We start from the raw sequence: 16,743 nt of genomic DNA on the forward strand, positions 1-16,743 counted from the left end.
CTAACATTCTGGAACTCTCTGTCTGTCTCCTAACATTCTGGAACTCTGTCTGTCTCCTAACATTCTGGAACTCTCTGTCTCCTAACATTCTGGAACTCTCTGTCTGTCTCCTAACATTCTGGAACTCTCTGTCTCCTAACATTCTGGAACTCTCTGTCTGTCTCCTAACATTCTGGAACTCTCTGGGCCCTATTATGCACTTCATAAGTTTGAAGCAATAAGACGAGGCGGTAGATCTAAATTTAAGACGTGGAGGCGTGGTCAAGGCCACTTTGCTATTATGCGTGCGGTAGTGGGCGCCTAAAACCCGGCGCTAAGCAAAGAAATTAGTCATGGGTGTGTTTTGGGCGTCTTCTCAATCAACCCAATCAGCGTGCCAGGTGCCATTCCCTTTAAGAACCGGCTGCGTTGAGTCATTAGCGCTATGCTATTATGGAAGTCCTAAGAAGGAGGTCAGCGCGCTTCTCTGCCTCTCCCTTCTGAAATAAAGCATTTATACTGTGACCGTAATTGACGTCTTGCCGTGGAGCCACGTGCGTGTTCATGTGTGACCACATGCATGCGCAAACCGCGGAGGCACGCTCGTGTTTCAAAACGTGCATGAAGTCTAAACTTAAGAACTTTTCAAACCACTTCTTAGCGCTAGGAGCAAAGTCAGATCGCATAATAGCAGGGGCGCCTAGTGCACTTCATTAACATATGAACACTCCCACAATGAGCAATATATGCACGGGAGTTTTACGTCTTATGTGTGGGCGCCTATCGACACCTGCATAATAGCAGTAGCGCGTATGAAGCGCATAATAAGGGTGGCGGTAGGTCTTAACCTGGCGGTGCGTCTTAATTAAGACTTAAGACGGCAAGTTAAGAAGTGCATAATAGGGCCCTGAGTCTCCTAACATTCTGGAACTCTCTGTCTGTCTCCTAACCTTCTGGAACTCTTTGTCTGTCTCCTAACATTCTGGAACTCTCTGTCTGTCTCCTAACATTCTGGAACTCTGTCTCCTAACATTCTGGAACTCTCTGTCTGTCTCCTAAAGGGCTCTGCACACAGCGTACGATTTCTGTTGCGCGTCAACGTTCCATTTTGAAGTTTGAATGGAAGTCTATGAGAACATGCAACAGAAATTGCATCGCACGCTGTGTGCATTGGGATGCGATGTTTTATGATTTTCTCATAGACTTCCATTCAAACTTCAAAATGGAATGTTGACGCGCAACAGAATCGCACGCTGTGTGCAGAGCCCTTAACACTCTGGAACTGTCTGTCTCCTAACATTCTGGAACTCTCTGTCTGTCTCCTAACATTCTGGAACTCTTTGTTTGTCTCCTAACACTCTGGAACTCTTTGTCTGTCTCCTAACATTCTGGAACTCTCTGTCTGTCTCCTAACATTCTGGAACTCTCTGTCTGTCTCCTAACATTCTGGAACTCTCTGTCTGTCTCCTAACATTCTGGAACTCTCTGTCTGTCTCCTAACACTCTGGAACTCTCTGTCTGTCTCCTAACACTCTGGAACTCTCTGTCTGTCTCCTAACATTCTGGAACTCTCTGTCTGTCTCCTAACATTCTGGAACTCTCTGTCTGTCTCCTAACATTCTGGAACTCTCTGTCTGTCTCCTAACATTCTGGAACTCTCTGTCTGTCTCCTAACATTCTGGAACTCTCTGTCTGTCTCCTAACATTCTGGAACTCTCTGTCTGTCTCCTAACACTCTGGAACTCTCTGTCTGTCTCCTAACATTCGTAATATTGACACTCTCTCCCCTTTCAAATCCAGTCTTAAAACATATTTTCACAATGGCTTACTTGGTTTGATCTGCTGTATTTTGTTTGTTGTTATATCTGACTCTGCTGTTTTTATCTCACTTTGCTTTGTTGATTTTAAAGTTTTGATATGTGGTTTTAACTACGTCTTGTAAGGTGTCCTTGAGAGCCGGCGCACATACATAAAATTTAATATTATTATTATTATTATTGTTATTATTGTTATTATTATTATTAAGCCCCTAACCTAACCCTAATCTTAACCTAACCTAACCAAAACCCAACCCGACTTTTCCTGCAAACGTTGCAGCTCAAAATGCTTAGGGATGTGTGTGTGTGTGTGTGTGTGTTTTAGGGACGCCCACCCATGACGTCCACACCCCCACCAGCACGCCCAGTGCTCCCAGGGGAGGCTCCAGTAACATGCAGGATGTTGAGGCTCGGCACATCAAGACAGAGACCCTCAGCCTGTACTCACACCACACCACACACACACAGGTGAGACACACACACACACACACACAGGTGACACACACACACACACACACAGGTGACACACACACACACACACAGGTGACACACACACACACACAGGTGAGACACACACACACACACACAGGTGACACACACACACACACACCACACACACACAGGTGACACACACACACACACACACACACAGGTGAGACACACACACACACACACACAGGTGACACACACACACACAGGTGAGACACACACACACACACACACACACACACAGGTGAGACACACACACACAGGTGAGACACACACACACACACACAGGTGAGACACACACACACACAGGTGAGGTCAACACACACACACACACACACACACACACAGGCTCACACACACACACTTTTTTCCCATAGACACACACGCGTATACAAGCGTATCCTGTAGTCATCATGTCTCCCCCCCTGCAGGTCTCAGCCCTCCCGGCCTATCTGACCCATGGGGGGGGCGTGCCTCTCAAGCTGCCCCCCTCCTCTGGCTCCAAGACCGAGCCCTGGAGCAGCCTGATCCTCGCCTAGGAGGACGGCCCGCCCCCATCCCTCACCCACCAGACCACCCAGACCTACCCACCTACCCACCTACCCACCCTGCCCTCACCCTGCCCTCACCCTGCCTTACTGAGCCCCGAGGGACCAGGTCTGGAGGTCTGGAGTACATCAGGACCAGGTCTGGAGGTCTGGAGTACATCAGGACCAGGTCTGGAGGTCTGGCCCGTCAGAGACAGGAGGTTCTACTGGACCACAGGTTCCTATAGATCAGAACATCAGCAGAAACACAGAACCGGCGGGACCTAAAATGACAGAACTGAATAACCAGAACTCCAGAAGAGGCAAGAGTGATCTCTAGAACCCTGACCCAACAGTGAACTATAGAACCCTGACCCAACAGTGAACTATAGAACCCTGACCCAACAGTGAACTATAGAACCCTGACCCAACAGTGATCTATAGAACCCTGACCCAACAGTGATCTAGAACCCTGACCCAACAGTGAACTATAGAACCCTGACCCAACAGTGATCTATAGAACCCTGACCCAACAGTGAACTATAGAACCCTGACCCAACAGTGAACTATAGAACCCTGACCCAACAGTGAACTATAGAACCCTGACCCAACAGTGATCTATAGAACCCTGACCCAACAGGGATCTATAGAACCCTGACCCAACAGTGATCTAGAACCCTGACCCAACAGTGAACTATAGAACCCTGACCCAACAGTGAACTATAGAACCCTGACCCAACAGTGATCTAGAACCCTGACCCAACAGTGAACTATAGAACCCTGACCCAACAGTGATCTATAGAACCCTGACCCAACAGTGAACTATAGAACCCTGACCCAACAGTGATCTAGAACCCTGACCCAACAGTGAACTATAGAACCCTGACCCAACAGTGAACTATAGAACCCTGACCCAACAGTGAACTATAGAACCCTGACCCAACAGTGAACTATAGAACCCTGACCCAACAGTGATCTATAGAACCCTGACCCAACAGTGATCTATAGAACCCTGACCCAACAGTGATCTATAGAACCCTGACCCAACAGTGAACTATAGAACCCTGACCCAACAGTGATCTAGAACCCTGACCCAACAGTGATCTATAGAACCCTGACCCAACAGTGATCTAGAACCCTGACCCAACAGTGATCTATAGAACCCTGACCCAACAGTGATCTATAGAACCCTGACCCAACAGTGAACTATAGAACCCTGACCCAACAGTGATCTATAGAACCCTGACCCAACAGTGATCTAGAACCCTGACCCAACAGTGATCTAGAACCCTGACCCAACAGTGATCTATAGAACCCTGACCCAACAGTGAACTATAGAACCCTGACCCAACAGTGATCTATAGAACCCTGACCCAACAGTGATCTAGAACCCTGACCCAACAGTGATCTATAGAACCCTGACCCAACAGTGATCTAGAACCCTGACCCAACAGTGATCTATAGAACCCTGACCCAACAGTGATCTATAGAACCCTGACCCAACAGTGAACTATAGAACCCTGACCCAACAGTGAACTATAGAACCCTGACCCAACAGGGTGGGGGTGGGTGGGGGTGGGGGAGGGTGGGTATGGGTGGGGGTGGGGGTGGGTGGGGGTGGGCGCTTATAGGCTATACTTCCTGGTATTTATTCTACTGAAAATCTAAAAACATGGACTTTGTCTTCTCCTTGTCATTGTTAGGAGGCTGTGCCTGTCTGTACTAGTGAACCTAAGAACGCATTCATCAAGCAAAATACTCCAAAGCACAATTTAACAATTTTAAACATTTTGGATGCCTTAATTTGCTTAAGAAAGCCAGGGAAATGTATCTGTTATAAAGATAAAAAAACATGTAATTTACCATGAATATATATACAGTATATGAACTCACATTTATATGCAAAGACTTCACTCCAGTATACCTGTATAATACACCTGTGTTATGTACTGTAAGTTTCCTTTAAGAACACTTAGGGCCGGTTTCACAGACAAGGCTTAAGCCTAGTCCTGGACTAAATCACACTTTCAATGTAAAATCTCCATTGAAGATGTTTTTTAGTCTAGGATTAGGCTTAAGCCTTGTCTGTGAAACCGGCCCGTAAAGTTTCCTTTAAGAACACTTATGACACAGCGAGGGGTTGGCACCAGTACCTGGATGATCTCGATGTGCACTAACGCTGTCCTGATGTCTGTGTGTCCTGTAGCTGTCCTGATGTCTGTGTGTCCTGTAGCTGTCCTGATGTCTGTCTGCTCCTGTAGCTGTCCTGATGTCTGTGTGTCCTGTAGCTGTCCTGATGTCTGTGTGTCCTGTGGCTGTCCTGATGTCTGTGTGTCCTGTAGCTGTCCTGATGTCTGTGTGTCCTGTAGCTGTCCTGATGTCTGTGTGTCCTGTAGCTGTCCTGATGTCTGTCTGCTCCTGTAGCTGTCCTGATGTCTGTGTGTCCTGTAGCTGTCCTGATGTCTGTGTGTCCTGTAGCTGTCCTGATGTCTGTGTGTCCTGTAGCTGTCCTGATGTCTGTGTGTCCTGTAGCTGTCCTGATGTCTGTGTGTCCTGTAGCTGTCCTGATGTCTCTGTGTCCTGTAGCTGTCCTGATGTCTGTCTGCTCCTGTAGCTGTCCTGATGTCTGTGTGTCCTGTAGCTGTCCTGATGTCTGTGTCCTGTAGCTGTCCTGATGTCTGTGTGTCCTGTAGCTGTCCTGATGTCTGTGTGTCCTGTAGCTGTCCTGATGTCTCTGTGTCCTGTAGCTGTCCTGATGTCTGTGTGTCCTGTAGCTGTCCTGATGTCTGTGTGTCCTGTAGCTGTCCTGATGTCTGTGTCCTGTAGCTGTCCTGATGTCTGTGTGTCCTGTAGCTGTCCTGATGTCTGTCTGCTCCTGTAGCTGTCCTGATGTCTGTGTGTCCTGTAGCTGTCCTGATGTCTGTGTGTCCTGTAGCTGTCCTGATGTCTGTGTCCTGTAGCTGTCCTGATGTCTGTCTGCTCCTGTAGCTGTCCTGATGTCTGTGTGTCCTGTAGCTGTCCTGATGTCTGTCTGCTCCTGTAGCTGTCCTGATGTCTGTGTGACCTGTAGCTGTCCTGATGTCTCTGTGTGTCCTGTAGCTGTCCTGATGTCTGTCTGCTCCTGTAGCTGTCCTGATGTCTGTGTGTCCTGTGGCTGTCCTGATGTCTGTGTGTCCTGTAGCTGTCCTGATGTCTGTGTGTCCTGTAGCTGTCCTGATGTCTGTGTGTCCTGTAGCTGTCCTGATGTCTGTCTGCTCCTGTAGCTGTCCTGATGTCTGTGTGTCCTGTAGCTGTCCTGATGTCTGTGTGTCCTGTAGCTGTCCTGATGTCTGTGTGTGACCTGTAGCCGTACTGAGGAATGTAATAAAGACATTTTGACCAGCGACGTCCTCGTGTCGTCTATGAATATTTCTTCAGACATATTATATTATATATTATATATTATATATTACATATACTTCATACATATTCATACATATTCTTTATGGACAAACTTATGAGGAGAGAGATAATGCTTGACTGTAATCTCTAAGTCACTTTGGATAAAAGTGTAAAAATTACACACAGGGAAAACATCGTCTGTAAGACCAACTGTCAGATGGAAGAGTTTCATATGAAATCAAGTTTAACTGGAAACCCCCCTTGCTGCTGAAGCTATGCTATGGTAGCACATCTATGCTATGGTAGCACATCTATGCTATGGTAGCACATCTATGCTATGGTAGCACATCTATGCTATGGTAGCACATCTATGCTATGGTAGCACATCTATGCTATGGTAGCACATCTATGCTATGGTAGCTAGTTATGTTGCTGTCAGTAACAGTCTGTAGTTATGCTGCTGAAACCCCCCTTGCTGCTGAAGCAAGGAACAGAGGATGTCGGTGTTCAGTCGTCAATCTGCAAACTTTATCTGACCGATCTGTAAGTATTCCCTAGAGAGAGCTGTGACATCATTGACGAACAGCTGGACGGTGCACTTATTAAAGTCTTCAGTCAACTTCTCTCTGAGAAATTCTGCATATTTGTCTTGTACCAGATCTCTCCAACACTGCTGGAAGGTTAGCCTCAGGCTAGTGTAGTGTATTTTCATATGACGTGGCCATGGCAACCCAACGGCCACGTAGTGAAAGCAACACAGTAGGGGACTCTGTTTGACTCCCTCTTTACTCATCCAGGGCTTGCTTGAGGGCAGAAACATATTTGTCATTTATCTGATTCGTTCCCCTATTCACTAGATAACCGTCCGTTTGTGTTGTTTCTGTTAGGAGAAATAGGGAGAGACACACGGTGGCCTTTTGACAATGCATGTGCAGAGGATGGAATGTCATCATGGGAGGATAATTGCATTGGGGTCGAGTCAGCAAGACGGCCATAACATAGGTTACATTGGAATTGTATTAGACCATAGGGTGAGTTGCATTATAATAAGACAATGACATCCTATTTGCAGGACGGAGAATGGCCTCACCTACTCACTGGTATGCTTTGTATTCAACCAAATTAAAGTAACGTGGACTCTGTTTAGTTGGCTCAGCGAAATAATAGTGACAGGGTATAAAGTCCGCTACGTAGATGGACTCTTGCTCTTTATTTTTCTTCAACATCCATCCTGTGACCGATTCGGACCATCAGCTCCATTGAGGGGCCATGCTGTGTAACCTGCTTTTTTGAATAAACAAGTCTTAAATTTGCTCAAGAATTCTTCTTCATTTTTAGTAGTAACAGATACCAATATATACGAAATAATGGCGAGACTAGCCCACGAGTTAATTAATAGCTTATAAGTAATTATAGTGACCGTCAATTTTTACATCTCTTCATTCAGCGCCTGGAGGTAAGTACCTTTCTCTGCTCTTTCTCTGTCTCTCCCTCTCCCTCTGTCTCTCTCTCTCTCTCTCTCTCTCTCCCCCTCTCCCTCTGCCTTTCTCTCATTCTCTCTCTCTCTCTCTCTGTCTCCCTCCCTCTCTCTCTCTCCCTCTGCCTTTCTCAAATTGGTTCCCTTTCTCTCTCTCTCTCTATCTCCCTCTCTCTCTCCCTCTGCCTTTCTCAAATTGGTTCCCTTCCTCTCTCACTCTCTGTCTCTCTGTCCCTCTCTCTCTCAGTCAGACTTCCTTGATGTAATTAAATGATCTTAAGCTAAACAAAAGAATTTAGATTTGTGTTGAGTATCTGTTAGAAATATAAGATAATTACAATTGGATTGAATTTAAAGAGCCGGATTTAGAAATCTGTATTTGTACATAAAATGTGTAATTGTACGATATTGTAGAAGTATCGTGTGTGTGTTTGTGGAGCAAAGGATGAATTGCTTCAGTGCGCGTTTTGCGAATGCGCTGTCAGTAGAGTACTAAAGGAAGACGAACTTTAGTAAGTGTCTATATGAAAAGTGTAGGCTTGTCGACAGGAAATTAACGGAAGACGTTTTGTTAATGGGTCGGCAATATTGATATCTTGTGATAAATCAGAAGAGAGTCTGATAATTGTGTTATTGTAATTGTACGATACTTTATCGTGTGTGTGGTATAACAGGATTGTTATGAGTGTAAAGGAATCTGAATTCCTAGTTTGAAAGAGCATAGTCCGTGTATGTGAGAAGACAAGAGGACCATTGTCAGCTAATTACTTTAGTGCCGTCGAGCCTTATGCCTGCAAGCGCTCAAGGCGTTCAAGTACAGAGGCTGTGGAAAAAAGGCATTAGAAAATATTAGAGTGAGGTTCATTTGGTGAATAATAAGCATTCCTTTAGAAAGGAACCTGATTTTGATTAATTACATTACTTATTTCTTGCAGATAAAATTGGATTCATTTCGCATGGGTTGTGTCGTATTCTAAAAGATAAGGAAAGTGAATTGACCAGTGGGATAGAGTGGTTTGGAGAAATTTCATTGACAGGTCTGGGGAAGGAACTTGCTGCCATCTAGTGGACAGATTGTAATAGTCCAATGGTAACGTTTTCTTTTACAGGGTTGCATCAATGAAGTGTTAATGACTAAGTCTAATTAATTATGCATTCCTTTCAAATAACAAGTCGATTTCTTTACAGATTGTAATTAATAATTAATCATTTTATTCCTTCCAAGATAAATCGATTTCTTTACAGGTTGTTGTCATTATTCGTGTTTTACATCTTTTTATTTCAAGTTAAATTCTTTTTCACAGTTTTTGATTAAAGAATAGCAGAACAGTTTCTATCTGAGGATTGATCAATCAAGGGTTTGTGGATCAGAAAGACTTAGAGCGTGACCTGCTTTTGTAATTTGATAAATTGTGTTGAACAGCCTTTGTAGTTTAATAATTAAAGTTGACCTGAACTATAATTAGTATTGATTGAGCAATTAAGTGATACACATTCATGCACAATAAGGGAAAAACATTTAGATTAAAACTAAACTAAATTTGGATTGAATTGAATTGAAATTAAATTGAATTTAAATTTAAATTGAATGATTATTTAGTTATGATTATTAATAATTGATTAATATTAATTAATAGTGATAATTGATTGTTGGTGATTAATTAGTTATAATTATTTAAATAATTTAAATTGAATTGAATTAAAATTTTAATTAAATTTAAATTAAAACACACACACACATAGATTACATTTAAGTCAATAATACACAATACCACTGAAACAATCCGTTGTTCTGAATTGTAATGTTCTGTGTAGACAGTTGACGCAGTTAAAAGTTGGACTAGCATCTGTTTAGCAGATACGGCAACAGAAGGTGGGTTGTAAGAAAAGTACACCTTATAGCATATTTTCAGCATATTAAACAGTATAAATATTTCAGACATGGGAGCCAAACCCAGTAACATTGTGAGGGCTGTTAATACAGACAAGGGAATATTAGCAAATTCATCCCCTGTGGCTATAGTGGAAAAAATGAATCCTCTTGTTAAGGAGATTAGCAAAATGTCAACGAAATGGAATATTCGTTGGGCAGACATTGAACAACCATGGCCAGAAGAGGGCACCTTTGACTTACAATTAATTGCAACATTGGAGATACTTATCAATGCACATAAGGCGCATCAAAAAGGAAAGATTAGATCAGAGAAACGCAGGTTAGAGTTAGCTATTTTAGACCTCTTCAAGGTAGAGGGGCAGAAAGTAGCATTAGCTTGGAATGAGAAAACAGCTCACATGGATCCAGAAAAAAGAGATGAATTGGCCAAAGCAATGGAAGAGAAAGTGAACATTCCATTCTCACACACAGCTCCAATCTCCAGTCCTCCTCCCTATGCCAAGATACTGGAGGACAATTCTCAGCGGATCTACCCTCAGGTCCCCGTCCTAAGTACGAACGGAGCCTTCACTATCAAAGATGGGGGTGATAATGTACTAGAGAGGGGAAGAGCAAAAGTGACCGTGGATTTCGAACCAGAGAACAAGACAGATGACAGTAAAGATGGCAGTGGAGGTGAAGGCGAATGTTCCGGTGCTGACAGCAATGCACAGGGAGGTTACAGTGCTCAGATCAGAAAACTAATAGCCAGGGCCGAAAAACAGGGAAGGACAAGACGCTATAAAAAGGGAAAAGAAGAAAGTGGTTCTGAAGATGAGCAGGAGTCTCTGAAGATAGAGAAGAAGAAAGAGAGCTTAAAACAAAAGAAGAGGATGTCGGAGGAAGAGGAGGAAGAAAGGGTGAAAAAGGATAAGGAGGAGTTAAGAAAGAGGGCAAGAAAACTCCAGAGAAGCCTAAGAGAGGAGGAAAGTTGTATACGACAGATAGAGGAACTGGAAGAACAGATAGCTCAAGTGACATCATTTCATACATCCCAGCCGAACCTCTCAAGAGAATATCGTCAAGTGTCATCACATCATACATCCCAGCCGAACCTCCCAAGGTCTACAGCGACACCAAGGTGGGACGAAAGAACGGAGCCACTAGTAAGCAATTATGGCCTTAGACCAAGAGGGAAGGCATCGGAGGAAGAGGAAATTCAGGGGATCTTCCCGGTGCTGTTTCGAGATAACAAGATAGAATATCGTCCTTGGGGTCATACAGATCTGTCTGAAGTGATCGAAAAACTCCCAGTCCTAGAAGATGGGGGTCACCCTTGGACTAACGAGATGGACGTGAGACTGACAGGGACGCAGGCCGCGATGGGAGACCTGAAAAGACTCTTAGCCTTTATTACAGGATTGGACACCATGCAGGAAATATTGACGAAGGCAGGACTTCATAAATATATCGGTACATCAGTTTATGACCCAGAGCTCTTCGCAGCAAACAGAGGCAGGCTGTGGAAGGCAATCAGAGAGACATACCCTACTCACATTCACCCAGACAATATCATTGTGATGCCACTGGGAGAAGATGAGAATCCCAGAGGTTATGTAGCCCGTGTGCACTCTCAATGGAGAAGTGTGACAGGGAAGGATGCCGAAGATAACCCGTTAGAAAAAGCCATAATCAGGGAAAAGATTCAACAAGGTCTCCCTACCCCAGTTAAGAACAAGTTAGCAGAAGTGGTGGGGCTACGACACATGAACAAGGCTGTTTATATAGACAACGTAGCACACCAAGTAGAATTATTTAGAAAGAAGATTCAGATACAGAAGGCACAAGACGAAGACTCACTCAGAAAACTAACTCAAGTACAATTGACTGAAGGCAAGAAAACCAGAGAGAGAGTGCAGACCATAGCCCTACAGGTCCCATCTCAGCCACAGCAACTGCAAACTGTCCCTCCCCAGTCATACCCACAGGGGCCACCAGGGGTGCAAGTGGTTCCGTACCAGCCATACAACCAGCCTGGCCAAGGACCACCACAAGAGGGATGGACCGCAGCCGGGAAGAAGATGTTAGGACCATGTTTCCAATGCGGCCAGGATGGACACTTAGCCCGTACCTGCTGGAAGAAGAACCAGGGGGGCGCAGGGGGGAAACAAAAAGGAAGATATAGGCCCCCTGCTACACCGGCTCCAGGAGTGGTGAACCCCTACGGAGGCCCACCAGCTGGGCTATAGGGGTGCCCAGAAGATCCGAGAGGGGGGTGCCAGCTGGTGGTGACGAACAGGCCTGAAGATGAACCTACCATATGGGTGTCGGTCAACCAACGTCCATTAGAATTGATGGTGGACAGTGGAGCAGCCTACACCTGTCTGAAGCCTGAAGATGCCACGCACCTTCCTATGTCTGGGAAATATGTGAAGACAATCGGATTCGAGGGAATTAAACAGCTGATCCCTACTACTGAGCTTGTAAGCTTAGAGTACAAAGGACAGAGAGCAGATCTGTCAATACTTGTATCAGAACACACGCCAATAGGGCTACTAGGGAGAGATGCACTATGCCAATTGAACTGTACAGTGAAATGCACACCTGACGGCTGTCGGGTGACAGTGCCACAAGAGAACAGACAGCTGTCTGTCATGATGGACAACAACGCATCTATGGTGTATTGGGTGGGAGGGCTTAGCCCAGACCTAATGGAACCAGCAAGGATGTGGGACAATTATATCCTGGCACACATGTCAGAGGCCAGAAGGCCTACTGATCCATTGCATTGTACACTCCAGTATTTTAGAGAAGTTGCAGATGCAAACCCAGATGAGTGGCTGAAGCATCAGCCAAAACAGGTACAGCTTAGTACAAGTTGTATAATCCTAGGCCCTCAGGGAGTGGCTATGAAGATAAACAGTGACACTTATCTAGATCAGGAGCATAAGATTGAGGGTAGCATCCCTCATGTGACACTTATGATATCTGAACACTATAAACAGAAGCATTTAGGGGCAATGATGGCAGACTCAGAAAAAGCCAGATTTGTAACGACAAAAGAAAACCCTGCTATCTGGAGGAGCATTGATGGACAGTTCACAAAACTGATGATCTCTGCTCAAGGAATAGGACATCCGCAGACTGTGAAGCTAATGAACCAGCTAATCCTTCCTGTACAACCTGAAAAAGACCTCAGAGAAGAAATGATACAGAATGTGCCAGCAGACCTGTGGGCAAAGAACAGTACAGACATTGGATTTGTGAAATCAGCTCGACCATTGAGAGTTGAACTCATACCGGGTGCAAAACCCCCTTGGAAAAACCAATACCCATTGAAGCAGGAAGCAATTGATGGAATTGAGCCACAGATCAAAGGATTGTTAGAGGCAGGAGTCTTGAAGATAACTCAATATCCGTTAAGTAACACACCTCTTCTGCCAGTAACGAAACCTGATGGTTCATATCGTCTGGTACATGACCTACGGGCTGTGAATGAGGTAGTTGTCAGCTATCCAGCCGAAGTTCCTGATCCTCATGTGCTGTTGACTCAGATTCCATCTACAGCCAAAGTATTTACAGTGATTGATTTATGCGGGGCTTTCTTTTCTATACCTCTTAGTGTAGAAAGTCAAGGGTTATTTGGGTTTACCTACAAAGGTCAACATTATCAATATACCAGAATGCCACAAGGGTACAAACACAGTCCTCATGTTTTTAATCAGGTCTTGAAGGAGGACTTAGACGGGTTAGGGCAGACGATAAGTAGTACTGCCATTCAGTAGATGGATGACATACTCCTTTGTGCCCCAGATGAAGAAACATGTCACAGGGATTCCGTTAAACTGTTAAAGGTTTTGGCGGAGAAGGGACACAAGGTGTCTAAAAAGAAGCTACAGTATTGCCAGGAAAAGGTAACTTACTTAGGACAATCTATTACACAGGGACATCGCAGTGTCACTAACGAACACTTGGAAGCTATTCAGAAGGCTCCAAAACCACGAACGGTTAGGGAAATGATGATGTTTTTGGGCATTACTGGGTATAGTTCAGCATGGGTGGAGGATTACACTAGACTGGTCGCTCCATTGAGGGGGATGATTAAGGAAACAGGTAGTGATAAACTCCAATGTTGCATTACTTGGACAAGGGAAGCTGATTTGGCGTTTGAGACAATTAAACACAAATTACAAGAAGCGCCAGCTTTAGCGCTTCCAGATTATTCCAAAGAATTTGGATTGTATGTTTCTTCTTCAGCCAAAGGGAAGTATGCCTGCGCTGTTCTTACGCAACCAACAGGCATTGGACCTAGTCCACAGCCCATAGCCTATTACTCTGTCGCATATTCAGAGGTAGAAATGGGTTTCGCGCCATGCTACAGAGCAATGGCCGGGGCATATCTTATGTACGAGAAGGCAACAACCTTAACAATGGGGTACCCAATTACCATTCTCTGCCACCACAGTCTAAGGAATCTTTTGAATCAAGGCAAGTATACTTTGACGATGCCTAGGATTAGGAATTATTACAGGATGTTGGAAAGAGAAGATGTAACATTACTAAGATGTAACACACTTAACCCAGCAGAGACCTTGCCAACCCCAGAAGATGGGGAACCACACGATTGTGTGAAGGAAGCTATGAGGTACTCTAAGCTTAGAGCAGATCTACTAGCTTTGCCTTTAAAGGAAGCTGACGTTGAGTATTGGACTGATGGATCTTGTTACCGGGTAGGAGAAAGTTTACGTGCTGGGTATGCCATAGTCCGATCCCAAAATTCAGGGTTCATTGTGGAACAAGCCGAGGCTGTTCCTCAGCCTTGTTCAGCTCAATTGGCTGAGTTAATTGCCCTCACAGAAGCATGCAACTTGGGAACCGGACGAAGAGTGACAGTGTACACCGACTCTGCCTACGCCCATAATGTGTGTCATCTACATGGAGCTGTATGGAAGGGACGGGGTTTTAAGAAAACTGATGGTTCGCCTATTCAGCACCACGCTCAAATCATGAAGCTGTTACAAGCCATGATGAAACCAAGGGAATTAGCCATAGTGAAGTGTGCCGCACACAGATCTGACTCATCACATGTCACACAAGGTAACAGGGCTGCAGATGATGCAGCCAAAGCCATTACAGGAGCAGACAAAGCAGGTAAAGTTCTGCTGGTCACACATGAAGCACAGTTACAGGGCATGGTCACGCTTGAGGATTTGTTGATGTTACAGAGTGGGGCAAATGCGCTAGACAAAAACCTATGGTTAACAAGGGGGGCTAGTCAGGATGACACAGGTCTATGGAGAAATCATGAGGGACTGGTTGTGGCACCCCCAGATTTATTAGGCATGCTGATACAGGAAGCCCATGGATTAGCACATGTGGCCAGGGGGGAGGTAAGACGCAAGATCACCAAGGAATATGGTTTTTGGGCTCCATATTTATTGGAACAAATAGACCATATCCTTGGTCAATGTGTGGTCTGTTTGAAAAACAATATCAGACCTGGAATACCAGTGGGAACTGGGCATATCCCTACCCCAAACGGGCCAATGAAACATTTGGTGATTGACTATGTGGACATGATTCGTCCTGTTGCAGGATACAGGTACATGTTAGTTGTAGTGGACAGGTTCAGCAGATGGGTAGAAGCATGCCCCACTCGAAAAAAGGATGCTCAGTCTGTAGCAAAGTTCCTATGCAGGGAATTCATACCTAGGTTTGGAATTCCAGATAGGATAGCGTCAGACAATGGTAAGGAATTTGTGGATAAGACGGTAAAGCTTATACTACAAAAGTTGGGAATCAAGCAGAGATTTGGGTGTATTTACTCACCTCAAAGCCAGGGGATGGTAGAGAGGATGAACGGGGTCCTTAAGAACCGTCTTTCTAAGGTCTGTCAGCATACAGGTCTTAATTGGGTGGAAGGACTCCCTCTTGCATTGATGGCCTGTCGTTCCAGTGAGATTCGAGGGCTGCACTTGACTCCCCATGAACTGGCTATGGGGAGAATAATGACAGCTCCCTGTGCACGAACCAGTGGGAAAGGGCCAAGTTTGGCTCTCTTGGAGAGTGACATGAAAGCCTATGTACAGTACATGACTAACCGGCAAAAGAGTATCTCTTCTTATGTGCTCCACAAACAGGAACGTGAAGAGGAGGTGAACGCACAGGAGAGGAAGGACGCGTTGCAACCGGGTGACAAAGTATACGTGAAGGTCTACAGACGGAAGTGGCATGAGGCTCGACGGGAAGGACCATACGAGGTCGTTCGGTGCACTGGGACTGCCATCCAAATCAAGGGGTCCCCCACCTGGTATCACGTTCATCACTGCATCAAGGCACCCAATGAGGACGATGAGGGAGAGCCTCAGCAGGATGGTGAGGAGACCCCTGGGGACGAGGAAGTCCACAGCTTGGACATCCAGGCTGACGAAGATGTTGGTGAGTATCTGCGCCGTGATGCAGATGATGAGGGGGGCCTCGTCCCAGACCCTGTCCAGCCCAGAGACGAGTGGGCCAAGGGAGATCGTGAAGGATCCAGTGACTGCGACACCCCTCTTGGGGGTTCTACCAAGCCTGGTGTTGCCCCTGTTGTCACCCCTTCCAACCCTGACAATGCTCCAGACGGAGATGTCAGCAACCCGGGCGGCTGCCCGGACCAAGGTACCATTGAGAGACACAGACCTGTCAGTGATACACCCCAACCAGACAGATCCCGTGATACACCAAGGCCAATTAGGAGGAAACTCAAGCCATGCCGTTTCAGAGACTAATATACCCCTTAGTGTTCCTACCCCATTGACTTCCTTGGACAATGCTACACTTCACTCACACACTGTTATGCCTGGACGTCAGAAAAGATTTATCACATTAGGTAGAGCTTTTATTTGCCCACATTCACGTTGTACTGTTGATGATTGTTTGATCTATGCCTCGACTGAAGCGGCTGAGTGGTACTTACTGGATGCCAAATATATTACACTTACACAACAGTTAATGTCAACACTTGTGACATTAACTAATGTTGACAATGAGGTGAACTCGTATTGGTGTGCTAGACGTAATATCGGTGAACAGGTGTTTGACAAATCCAACAATTTCAAGGACAAAGTTTGTAGTAACATTCCTGACTTTCCACACAACTTTTTGGTGGACTGTAGGGAATTTGTGCATGAATATATTTTTCCAGTTGAGTTACCAGGA

At 45.3% G+C, this 16,743-nt stretch overlaps 1 protein-coding gene across 1 annotated transcript in view; it reads left to right on the top strand.

Moving 5' to 3' along the window:
* Positions 1-2,824, top strand: part of gata4 (GATA binding protein 4) — a gene marked incomplete at both ends in the record, with an annotated part of 5,223 nt that extends 2,399 nt beyond the window's left edge. The window contains 2 exons of the mRNA XM_080550964.1: positions 2,122-2,264; positions 2,717-2,824. Of these exons, the coding sequence (XP_080407090.1) occupies positions 2,122-2,264; positions 2,717-2,824 (251 nt within the window). The remainder of the gene's footprint in view (positions 1-2,121; positions 2,265-2,716) is intronic.
* Between the last annotated feature and the right edge of the window lie 13,919 nt (positions 2,825-16,743).

This window comes from Nansenia antarctica, assembly GCF_963989245.1.
Source record: "Nansenia antarctica genome assembly, contig: SCAFFOLD_242, whole genome shotgun sequence".
NCBI lineage: Eukaryota > Metazoa > Chordata > Actinopteri > Argentiniformes > Microstomatidae > Nansenia > Nansenia antarctica.